Source organism: Oncorhynchus masou, chromosome 15 (assembly GCF_036934945.1).
Source record: "Oncorhynchus masou masou isolate Uvic2021 chromosome 15, UVic_Omas_1.1, whole genome shotgun sequence".
Taxonomy (NCBI): domain Eukaryota; kingdom Metazoa; phylum Chordata; class Actinopteri; order Salmoniformes; family Salmonidae; genus Oncorhynchus; species Oncorhynchus masou.
The window spans coordinates 26196820-26209728 of NC_088226.1; the positions used below are offsets into that span (position 1 = coordinate 26196820).

Sequence of the window (12909 nt, forward strand, 5' to 3'; positions counted from 1 at the left end):
AAAAAAACACATTTAATTGGCAATTCAATGCCGAGAGAACAATCATTGTTTATTTCATAATAAATACACTGTTTTTAATGCATTTTAGGTAATTTAGGAAATTCAGCATTTTGATATAGAAATACACAAATCTAAATATCCCTTGTTGACAGGCAGTGGCTGAGACAGATGTTCTGACTGTATATACTGCACTCTTTGAGAGAGGTATTTAGCAAACCAGGCCAAAGACCCCTCAGACACGAATACTCCAATACTCCACAAGAAAGGAATGGTCTACCGTATCAAAAGCTTTGGCCAAGTCAATAAAAATAGCAGCACAACATTGCTTCGAATCAAGGGCAATGGTGTTATAATTTAGGACCTTTAAGGTTGCAGTGACACATCCATAACCATCCATAACCATCCATAACCATCCATACCCGAGATAATAGTATAGACTATTCAAGAAAGCCAGTCAGTTGATTGACAAGTATTTCCAACACTTTTGATGAACAGGGCAAAATAGTAAGAGGCCTGTAACAGTTAGCATCAGATTGACCTCCCTGTTTAAATAAAGGACGCACCGTGGCTGCCTTCCAAGCAATGGGAACCTCCCCAGAGAGGAAAGACAGGCTTGCAGAGGATGGGGGCAGCAACCTTAAAGAAGAAAGGGTCTGAACCAGATGTTTTTTGGGGGTCAGGTTAAGGAGTTCCTTTAGCACCTCGTACTCAGTGACCACCTGCAGGGATAAACTTTGTAGTGGGGCAGGGGAAAATAGGGAGGAGCATCAAGGATACTCACATTAGAAGGGGTGGGAGATGAGAAATTTTGGACGGGCAAGGAGGCATGGCAGAGTCAAATAGGAATCCTGAAGTGGTGATTAAAGAGCTCAGCCATGTTCTCCTTGTCAGAAACAACCAACATCAACATTAAGGGACATGGGTAGCTGTGAGGAGGAGGATTTATTCTCCAGCTCTTTATCCATTTTCCAGAACTTCTTTGGGTTAGACCCACATGGAGAGAACTGCTCCTTAACTTCTTGGTGACCGGGGGCAGTATTTTCAAGTCCGGATGAAATGCATGCTCAAATTCAACTGCCTGCTACTCATTCCCAGAAGATAAGAAATGCATATTATTAGTAGATTTCGATAGAAAACACTCCGACGTTTCTGAAACTGTTTGAATCATGTATTTGAGTATAACAGAACTTATTGTCCCCGAGGACAAACCATTCAGATTTGTTTTTAGGTCACTCTCTTTTCAAAGGGTTTTCATTGGGAATCCATTTCTAAGGGACCTTCTTGCAGTTCCTACCACTTCCACTGGATGTCACCAGTCTTTGGAAATTGGTTGAAGTTTTTCCCTTCGTGTAATGAAGAAGTAGCCCTGTTCAGAACGAGGGTCACTTGTAGTGTACTGTTAGATAGAGGTGCGTGACCAGAAAGCTAGCTACAGTTTGTTTTCCACCGGTATTGAACACAGATCATCCCGTCTTCAATTTTATAGATTATTTACATTTAAAAATACCTAAAGTTGTATTACAAAAGTCGTTTGAAATGTTTTGGCAAAGTTTACAGGTAACTTTTGAGATATTTTGTAGTCACGTTGCGCAAGTTGGAACCTGTGTTTTTCTGGATCAAACGCGCCAAATAAATGGACATTTTGGATATAGAGTGGGGCAAAAAAGTATTTAGTCAGCCACTAATTGTGCAAGTTCTCCCACTTGAAAAGATGAGAGAGGCCTGTAATTTTCATCATAGGTACACTTCAACTATGACAGACAAAATGTCACATTGTAGGATTTTTAATGAATTTATTTGCAAATTATGGTGGAAAATAAGTATTTGGTTAATAACAAAAGTTTATCTCAATACTTTGTTATATACCCTTTGTTGGCAAAGCTTTCTCCCTTCTGAAACTAAGTTTACAACCTTTATTCTACAAGACAAACTTGCACATGTTTAATAACACAGAATAATCCATTTGAGGAAAATAAAAACACAACATATTTATGCTCTTTAAGTTACATGAGAACCAGTGTCTAATCACAGGCCTCGTCACAACATATAGGACAGACATCCCTCTAAGTCCTCATGCTCAGAAATATACTCAGGAATAGAGAATAGGTCATTGAAATCATTCATATTCCAAATCATAAACAACAACCCAACTATTTATCAAACCAATATTTAGAATAGCATTCCTCAGTGATTCAAATTTGTCTTATCACTCAAAGTAAAAACCTCAATTTAACACACATCAATATTAGCAGATTTACATACAGTATAATTATCCCATAATTCTACTATTAACTTTTTAATCATGATTATAATACAGATCAGTATCTCAATGCATTCTTAATCTAAATTACTACAATTTACATGGTGTAGACCTCTTCAATCAACGTGATACCACAAAAGTATAAACAATTTTAATGGCACATTTGATTGACCCCCCCCCCTCTCAGGCACGGCATCTTCTGGCATCTTCGTTTTTCTTCAGATAGCTTTACAGTTCAAATTGGACGGCCCATGATAATGTCCCAATTTCAATGTCTCATCTTTACCACTCATGTCTTGTCCATTCGTCAACCAATATACCAGCATCATAAGAAAATGTTAGAACAGATCTTTCTCCATGATCACTCCAAGTGGACTCATCACAGTATGAGAGAACCATGAAAGAAAAGCAGTTGATAGCTTAGATCTGATACTGTACACCAATTTCTGGCTTGGTTCTTTTCTCTCGGTAGAAGTGGTTTGGAAAGCCTCCTTCAACGCCTTTGTCACTCTTCTTCAGCCAGTTAGAGGGGGTTTTGAGGTACACACACCATTCGGTCCAAATTATCTCTCCCATACATTAAGATACCGTCTGATGTCACTTTTCATGATAACCTCGAAAGAACAGATCAGAACAACAGTTTTGTTCAGTTCATTAACTACATGATAAATGATTACTTTTACCAATTATTCTTAATACACATATCTAAACTATATTTCACAGAGAATATCAAAACACTCTATTGAAACTATTCTTTCAACTCCCCATCTCACTGTCAACTCCATCGTAGAGCCAAGGATCAAGAAATTAGACCTATACCCCCCGGGAATGGAACAAAACAAACACAACAATACAATACACTCAACAATACAATACACTCATTCACATATCACTTAAGTTGTATAACTTCAATTCAAACCCTCAAAAAACAAACCCTCAAAAAACTGAATCCTCCCCCAAAACTCCACAAAGAAAAATTATTTAACCCCTATGGTCATAGGAAAATAGACTTAAAGCAGCATACCCTTAGTTAAAAGCAATGCCCTTCACAGTGGTCCAAATTACAAATATGGCTAAGAAACATATTTACCAATTACACAAATTATTTTGAAAGCAGTATTACAAATGACCATACATTTATTATCCAAATGGCTTTCCAATGCGGGTGATCAAGCCACAACGGAAAGTCATCAGAAGGTCACAGGTCATACAAAACCCTTCAAGGCAGTGTTTTACTATATAAAACAATTTTCAAACAATAATCAACTAGTTCCAACATTTTTTTATTTCCATGTTCCCAGAACATTCCTTTATCAAAAGAATTTGCGTGTGTAATGAAAAGTCAGGAAATAACAACTCAAAAAATCCCATGTGGTGAGTGCCCCTTTCAATGTGGTAGTTTATGGCCTCAATTTCACTCACTCTCCCCAAGAGTATAGTCCCTGGAAACATTCCAGAGAGCTACAGTGAAATATCAATTTTCCCAGAGAAAACACAAAAACACTTATGTATTCATTACACTACATTGATTCAGACACTCAAACTTGAACTATAAACCAAACCTAATGATAATTCCACTGTACCTCAAATCATTAATCAAATCAATGTATATGTATGATACAATGTTTAATTAAGTTAAATCAACTCCTAAAAAAAACTTTTAATCAGCAACCTAATAATTTCAATCTGTTGATATAAATTTAGTAAAAACCAAACCTGATTTTTTTTAAACAAATCTAAAATCTTTCAAAAGTTGGTGCTGTCTCATCATCGTAAAAATAAATATAAACTTAATTTTTTCCCCCACTGATATCCACAAAGGTCAATACTGTTCAGCACATCCATTAATGATCTTCCTTTAGTCTGTACAGGGTCTGAAAGTTCCAATGTATGCAGATGATATAGTGATAAATTCATGCAAATAACAAACTACACAAGAACTCACTACTATAATGATTCAGATGACAAAATTGCTCAGAGACTCATGTTTACATCTCACTACAATAAAACACAGTCTGCATGTTCCTCAAAAAACAACTACTGATGGAAAAAGCTCCTGGTGGTATCTGATTTTAAGTGCCAAGGCATCATACTTGATTCCAACCTCTCTTTTAAAAAGCAAATAATAAATTAACTCAAATACCAATAGTAAAATAGTATACTAGTTTGGCCCAAGCTTGCTTTTCAACATTCATACCCATTCAGTCTTCTGTCAACAGGTTCTCATACTATTCAATCCAGCAATCACCTTTAATGACCTGACATTGTTCCACATAATGGAAACATACTATAATGTTAGACTACATGAACTTTCCTGCTCAAATTAACTGGTGTTACTTAAACAATCAAACCAAGAATCAATAACCATCAGAATCTATCCTTACGATGTTTTATGATTCAGACATCCAGTCTCCCACAAATCTATGTTGCCCACCTAGCGAATCAGCTGCTAGAAATACAAAAAAAATGTACCTGAACAACGGTCAAAACAATTAGAGTAAGGTTATTGTATATTCAAACTAATAACGCAAATTTACGTTATTCTACAACAATCTACCTGCCTCCAACAACTTTCCCTGACAATTAGTAGCCAATACAACAACTAACTCTCTTCCATACTTTCAACTCAACTTTCCTATTTCTTTTTCCCATTGGGCAAAAATATATAACCCCTCTCATTTCAACGTTTTTCCTTACCTCTATGTAAGATTAAAAACCCCAACTTTATAACTTCCTCTTCTCTTTTCTCTTCACACTTATGAAATGTATCCTATTTCTTTAAAAATAACACACGCACCGCCAAAATTATAACATGCGTCAGTCAATTTATAAGAATGAAAAACACTTCGGTAATCACTTCCTATCGCCATTCTCTCCCCGCTATCATTCAGAATGTCTTCTCCATTGATACAGTAATTTAAATACGATTCTCAATACATTATTCCAGCAGATAATTTAGTGAACAGACATTATCTTGCATCAGAATTCGCTTCGTTATTATAAGTTGAATTAGTCTATCAATTTAACCTAAAACAATCTATTGAAAACGTTCAATTTATGTCTTATACAAACACTAGCGACCATAACCTTCCAGGCAAAACATACAAATAGATTATTTACAATCAAAAACAGCATTCAACCAGCTGGGAATGGAACCCGGGCCTCCTGCGTTGCAGGCGAGAATTCCACCACTGAACCACTAATGCTATCGCAAAAAACTAAGATTCTCTGCATATAAACCCAATTTCTAAGTAAAATCAAAACACGTCACTATCGGTAATTCCCAGATGAATAACAGCCCAATTTTAATAGTACAAACGTTACTCCAGCTATGATTCTCATACTCCAGCTATGATTCTCAAATTCCAAATGAATATATTAGCAATCAAAGAATAAAATCGACAGTTAATGACTAAGAAAAGTAGTGTTATGTACTTGAGTGAAGACCCAAAAGCGGTTTAACAGAAACAGAGTTCTTTTAATGAAAAAACAGGAATGGCATAGATCCTCTTCCGACGTTGTCAATGGCACAATAGAATACCCGCAGAGAGGGCGACAAATGAAACATAAAGTCCCTCTGATGAATAGCTGGGTAGCGGCGACAGGCTGCAGGTCGCTCTGGGTCGGTGCGGGTCACAGAGGAACGGTGGTAGCTGATCACACGTAGCATATGATGAACTGGACACGGTGCAAACAAAAGATAGTTAGTAGTGTACAGGATGCACCTGCCAGGCAGACTCCGACAGGATAGGACTAGGAGGAAGCAAACGAGTCGATAGCTTGCTTCTGGCATGAGAAACACAAACGAGAATCTGACACCGAAAGTAGCAGGAACAGAGAGAGAAATAGAGACCCAATCAGAGGGAAAAAAGGGAACAGGTGGGGAAAGGGTGAACGAGCTAGTTAGGGGAGATGAGCAACAGCTGGAGAAGGAGAGAAAGAGAAGGTAACCTAATAAGACCAGCAGAGAGAGACAGAGTGAAGAGAAAGGACAGGAACAGACATAATAAGACATGACAAGTAGATTATGTTTACTTATGCAACATCTTTCAATTACTTTACGACATCACATTAATCACGCAATGATAATTAGTTTGATGGAAAACCTTAGGCTTTGTACGACATTATAAATTACGTCGAGCATCCCTCGAATTCTCTTTAACTTTATGGAAAACAGTTTATTCAATAAATCCCGCAACTTCTCTCATACTGGGAAGAAAAATTATAACATGTTCAGACCTTAAAGGCAGTTTAATTTAAAATGTTTCACCCAGACGGAGATCATCCAATATGCGTTTTATAGTTACATCGCTAGGGTAAGATAACCAAAAGTGGACACACTCTAATCAGTTTCTAGAGCTCAATTTCCCAGATTTTGTAGATTATTTTAATAGTGCTTAAAAACTTCATCTTTATCAAATTATCCATTTAAGATATCAACTCAAAACCTACGTACGTCTACGAATGGGTGGTTTAAATTGTATTTAATCATTCTCAGCATTACTTTATCAAATCTCTAGTAATTGATTATACACACATACAATTTATCATAATTTCAAATAATTCACAGAATCCATATAAAACTTAAGAAATCTTAGGTACTCACACAGAACTTTCAGGATCATCCACACAGGATTGGTCAGATGTTCACATAGAACTGGTCAGACGTCCACACAGAACATCATAAAAAGGTTTGCCCACACAGAGTCAACCCTACCCCGCTCACACAGAACGGTCCGACAACTATTACCTAGTGATCCCATAACAAAATACTCACACAGAGTAACCCAGGGCATACCTGGCTAGCAAATTTAAAATAATTGGAATTCACCACATCTGAGGGTCACTTAGACAAATCACACAGATACACAGAATGAGGTCCTTCTTCCAATAGGGCTTCACCAAGTACCGTGTTTCACCTAGAACACACAGTCCCCCTGGCCCCTCACCCCGACAGACGACCTCACCAAATCCCCACTGTGATCAATTCAGTGTCAGGAGGGCTCTTGGTCACTGGGAACCGGACAGTGCAGAGTATCTTTTGAGTCCACAAAACCTCCAGATTACTCTCCTCTGACTCGGCCCTGCTTACGCCGCCAAGGTGCCTTCCTTACAAAGGAATTCACGCTCAGAGTATACGTAACAGGCATAATTAAAAAACTCGACTTCAAATCTGTATGTGGTTCGCTCACCTTTTTCTTTAAAAAAAAACTCAGTTCGATGTGGTATCCACTCGGCTCGCTTCCTCTTAGATCAAAGGTTGGTCCATCTGCTTCGTTCCCAAAGTGTGGTTCTCCCCGAGATCCCAAGTTTAGGGGATCCCTCGTGCACGATTTATTTACCTAGATCGTAGGAACGGTCACCAAGTGAAGATTCACATCCCCTCCTCGTCGCCAAATGTCGTGGAAATTTCCTCTATTTACCAAATCATGAGCGCGAACCACACACAAGTCAGAGTTAGTTATCAAAGTCCATCTTTAATTATATGAGTTCTATCACAACCCTGTGACTCTCAGGTAATTCAGCGTCTATCAATGAATTCTCTGAGAGCCCCCTCCGCATTGCAATAGCATTTTGACTTTCAACAGTTCAGTATCTCTAATGAAAAGTTGAGAGTCCCAACACAATGGCAAATGGGATCCTTTATAGCAAAGATACACAGGATAAGACAGCATCGGCATAATTCTTTGTTCAGCTTTGTCTCCTTTCTCAAACTCAGAACCATAAACCAATCCTTCATATCAACAGGCATATATCAAATTGTCATTTAGATACAACCAATTCTAAATACAACCAATCCTGGACAAGCTCACGGAGAGGAGAGTGAGGCTAAAGGTTAAGATAAAAGGGAGCATGAGAATGATTCCAGACACTGCCATCCTCCTCTCCCCGATGGGAAAAGTAGGGAGTGACTGGCACACACACAGTGGAGCAAAAGATATGTTTACACATGATGACACTTTGACCTCTCCCCTCTCTGCGGCCCATGCAACTTAGTCTTGACATAGAACAGATAACTGCAACCTCGCCACAGTATTATACAAAAATACCATTCTGATGAGAAGTAACTTACAAACATATGATGAATATAAAACATCTTATCTATGTTACCAACAAATTCTGATTATTTCCACAACAAAAGTCAGGACAGGTTGTTTCACTGAGCAGCCATTTGTAACACAGGCTGTAAAACAGTGATCACTAAGGTCATTACAGAAAACACCTGACTGACACCTATCAGGATTATTTTTAAGGATAACATCAAGGAGAGTAGCCTTTTCTGAGTGTTTTGAAGTCATACCTTGTAGGATTGGTAATCTGAGAAAGATTTAGGGAGTCCCATTGCTTTAGGACTTGGTCTGGTGATTTTAAGCATGTCCCAGTTTAGGTCACCTAGCAGGACACATTCAGACTTAGTGTAAGGGGCCAGGAGAGAATTTAGGGCATTTAGGGTACAAGCCGGTGCTGATGGTGGTGGATTACACCTAGCAACAGTCAACAAAGAGCCATTTGAAAGTTTAATGCTTTACCAGCAAATCAAATTGTTTGGGGACAGACTTGGTGGAGACAACCAAGCACTGAAGATGTTCCTTGGTAAAGATTGCCACTCCACCAGCTTTGGAAGATCTGTCTTGCCGAAAAAGGTTATAACCAGAAAGGTTAACATCAGTGTTCAAAATAATTTTCTTAACCACGTCTCAGTAATGACCAACACATCTGGATTGGAGTTGTGAACCCACACTTTCAATTGATCAATTTTAGGTAATATGCTTCTGGTGTTAATGTCCAGAAAACACATTATTTTAACAAAACATCTAAAATAATCACGAAAATACACAACACCACGGTAGACAGATTTCACAAATCAGAAACACACATCTAAAATTCATATTTGAGATGAAAATAACATTAAATATTTTGGAATATCAAAATACTATTACTAATATTATAAAATACTATACTAATACTAAAGTGTAGAAATCAGAATTGTGTCTCGCAACAGTAGATGGGCCAGGGTGTACATGCACATTTCCATATATAATCAGCAGTAATACAATCAGGTTATGGTAGAGGACAGGGAGAGCTCTGTAGTGTTAATTTATAACATTTGAATTTGTATTAGATGGCAACAAGATCATATTGTACAGCAATTTCATCAGGTAACATGAGGTGGTTAGAATAGGATGGAAAGCCAAGAGTCCGTGTAACCCATAGAACCAGAGTCCCGAGTGTGGGAACAAACAGACTGTCCCACGGTTGGGCAAACAAGCAAGTTCATAGTCAACAAAGCATGCAGGAGTCATGAGGCAAATAGCATAAAGCACAAGCTAAAAATATAACAACTTGGGTCTAGCCATTGTAAGTTCAGTCACTCGCCTCAACTGTGCATATTTGCGAAACTCGGGAGAGGGGGGGGGGTGTGGAGGGGGTACCTGTACCATATGGGGAGACACACCAAAGCACCCACATTACATATACATAAAACAAAAAGTTTATGTTTGAAATGAATGAGCTAAATTAAAACTGTACATTTAACATCCCTTCACAAAATGTAAAATACCACCATAAAACAATATCATAATGTGTGAGTATGCATGTTCTGTGTCTCTTCACAGTCTCCATTGTTCCATATGGTGTATTTTTACCTGCTTGTTAAATCTGATTCTACTGCTTGCATCAGTTATCTGATGTGGAATAGAGTTCCATGTAGTCATGGCTCTATGTTGTACTGTGCGCCTCCCATAGTCTGTTCTGGACTTGGGGACTGTGAAGAGACCTCTGGTGGCATGTCTTGTGGGGTATGCATGTGTGTCCGATCTGTGTGCTAGTATTTTAAGCAGACAGCTTGGTACCTTCAGCTTGTCAACACCTCTTACAAAAACAGTAATGAGGAAGTCAATCTCTCTTCCACTTTCAGCCATGAGAGATTGACATGCATGCCATTAATGTTAGCTCTCTGTGTACTTTTAAGGGCCAGCCATGCTGCCCTGTTCTGAGCCAACTGCAATTTTCCCAAGTCCCTTGTGGCACCTGACCACACGACTGAACAATAGTCTAGGTGCTTCAAAACTAGAACCTGTAGGACCTGCCTTGTTTATAGTGTTGATAAGAAGGCAGAGCAATGCTTTGTTATGGACAGACCTTCTCCCAATTTTAGCTACTGTTGTATCATTATGTTTTGACCATGACAGTTTTACAATCCAGCGTTACTCCAAGCGGTTGAGTCACCTCAACTTGCTCACTTTCCACATTATTCATTACGAGATATAGTTGAGGTTCAGGGTTTAGTGAATGATTTGTCCCAAATACAATGCTTTTAGTTTTGGAAATATTTAGGACTAACTTATTCCTTGCTACCCATTCCAAAACTAACAGCAGCTCTTTGTTAAGTGTTGCAGTCATTTCAGTCGCTGTAGTAGTGTCACGACTCCTACCGAAGGTGGCCCCTCTTCCTGTTCGGGTGGTGCTCGGCGCTCGTCGTCACCGGACTACTAGCTGCCACCGATCCCTTTTCCCTTTTCTGTTGTTTTTGTCTGATTAGTAACACCTGTTTCTTGTTTAGGTTTAGTTGGGCTATTTAAGCCGGTAGGCCCGGCTGCTCTTTGTGTGGGCTTATTTAGTTTCCCACTGTGTATTTTGTGTGGTAGTGCTGGTTGTTTTGGATTTTCCCTCCAGACTGGTGTGGTCCTGGTTTTGAGCAATTGTACAGTGCCTTGCGAAAGTATTCGGCCCCCTTGAACTTTGCGACCTTTTGCCACATTTCAGGCTTCAAACATAAAGATATAAAACTGTATTTTTTTGTGAACAATCAACAACAAGTGGGACACAATCATGAAGTGGAACGACATTTATTGGATATTTCAAACTTTTTTAACAAATCAAAAACTGAAAAATTGGGCGTGCAAAATTATTCAGCCCCCTTAAGTTAATACTTTGTAGCGCCACCTTTTGCTGCGATTACAGCTGTAAGTCGCTTGGGGTATGTCTCTATCAGTTTTGCACATCGAGAGACTGAATTTTTTTCCCATTCCTCCTTGCAAAACAGCTCGAGCTCAGTGAGGTTGGATGGAGAGCATTTGTGAACAGCTGTTTGCAGTTCATTCCACAGATTCTCGATTGGATTCAGGTCTGGACTTTGACTTGGCCATTCTAACACCTGGATATGTTTATTTTTGAACCATTCCATTGTAGATTTTGCTTTATGTTTTGGATCATTGTCTTGTTGGAAGACAAATCTCCGTCCCAGTCTCAGGTCTTTTGCAGACTCCATCAGGTTCTTCCAGAATGATCCTGTATTTGGCTCCATCCATCTTCCCATCAATTTTAACCATCTTCCCTGTCCCAGATTTTGATGTTGAAGTTCATATCCTGTATAAATCCTTGCACATTTTTTTGAATATACTTTCATCCAACTCTAATTCTATATTTAATTCTATATTGTAGAAGTACTCAGGAGTCCTTGCTCTCTGTCTATTCACTCTCTTGCCTGATAGCCCATCAAGAGTGGATGGCTTCTTTTGTATTCCAATTTATTGGAAAGGCTGCCAAACCATTTACACCTGGCCCACAGATTTGTAGTGCACTTTCACTCCATTCTTTGCCTACCTCTCTACCAATGCCACTAGATGCTATTATCTATTTGGTAACATTCCACATTTCTGTGTGGTTACAGGGTTAATTTTGTGTGGTTACAGGGTTAAAACATAAATAACTCAAGGTTAATAATTCCAAGTGGTAAAGGTTATGGTTATGGTTTGGGGAAGGTCTAATACAAAATAAATAAAGGACACGCTATTACCATCGGGTTTCAGTGTTCTCGCAGCTTGCTAGTGCATTATGATCTGTGGTGGCACAAATTGAAATCAAAGTCTATTTCTACTGATCAGTTTGCACTCCTACCCTCACTCAGATGACTGACCACAGCATTCACACGTTGCCAAGCTATTAGACCAGGGGTCTGATGCCCAAAGCCAAGAGTGGGAGCCAGTTTCCCTTAACCATAATGTGTGCTGCCACTCGTTTCCCTGAGGCCATTCCACTGAGGAAAATCACGGCTCCCAATATTAAGGTCCAGGTGAAATTATTTTCAACGTTTGGGCTTCAGCAGGTAGTGCATTTGGACCAATGCTTGAATTTCATGTCAAAGGTCTTCCAAGAAGTGCTACAGCGAATTGTAATTTTTGTAAGTCCCTCTTTGTGGCACCTGACCACATGACTGAATAGTAGTCCAGGTGCGACAAAACTAGGGCCTGTCGGACCTGCTTTGTTGATAGCAAATGCTTTATTATGGATATTTAAAAAAATACACCTTATGGAATGGCAGGGACTGAGAAGAGACACAAAGGTACATATACACGCATAGGCGCACTAGCACACACACTCTACACACATGTACAGTACATTGTAATATTGTTGTATGGTGGTATTAAACATTTTGTATTGTAGCTATGTCGTGGTGTAATGTTATGATGTACTGTTTTATCTTTTTTTTTACATGTAATGTAAGTGCCTACTATGCTTGGACCCCAGGAAGAGAAGCTGCTGCCTTGCCAACAGCTAATGGGGATCCCTAGTAAATACAAATAGCGTACGCCCGCTGCTCCCGGCGATAGGTCTAGACCTCCCACAGCAGCCAGTGTCCCGTCAGA

General features: G+C 39.0%; 1 protein-coding gene across 1 annotated transcript in view; it reads left to right on the forward strand.

Moving 5' to 3' along the window:
• The first annotated feature begins 582 nt into the window (after window positions 1–582).
• The window catches only part of asphd1 (aspartate beta-hydroxylase domain containing 1), a 59593-nt gene continuing 47266 nt past the window's right edge, over window positions 583–12909 (forward strand). Inside the window, exon 1 of the mRNA XM_064990270.1 lies at window positions 583–651. Coding sequence (XP_064846342.1) covers window positions 583–651 — 69 coding nt within the window. The remainder of the gene's footprint in view (window positions 652–12909) is intronic.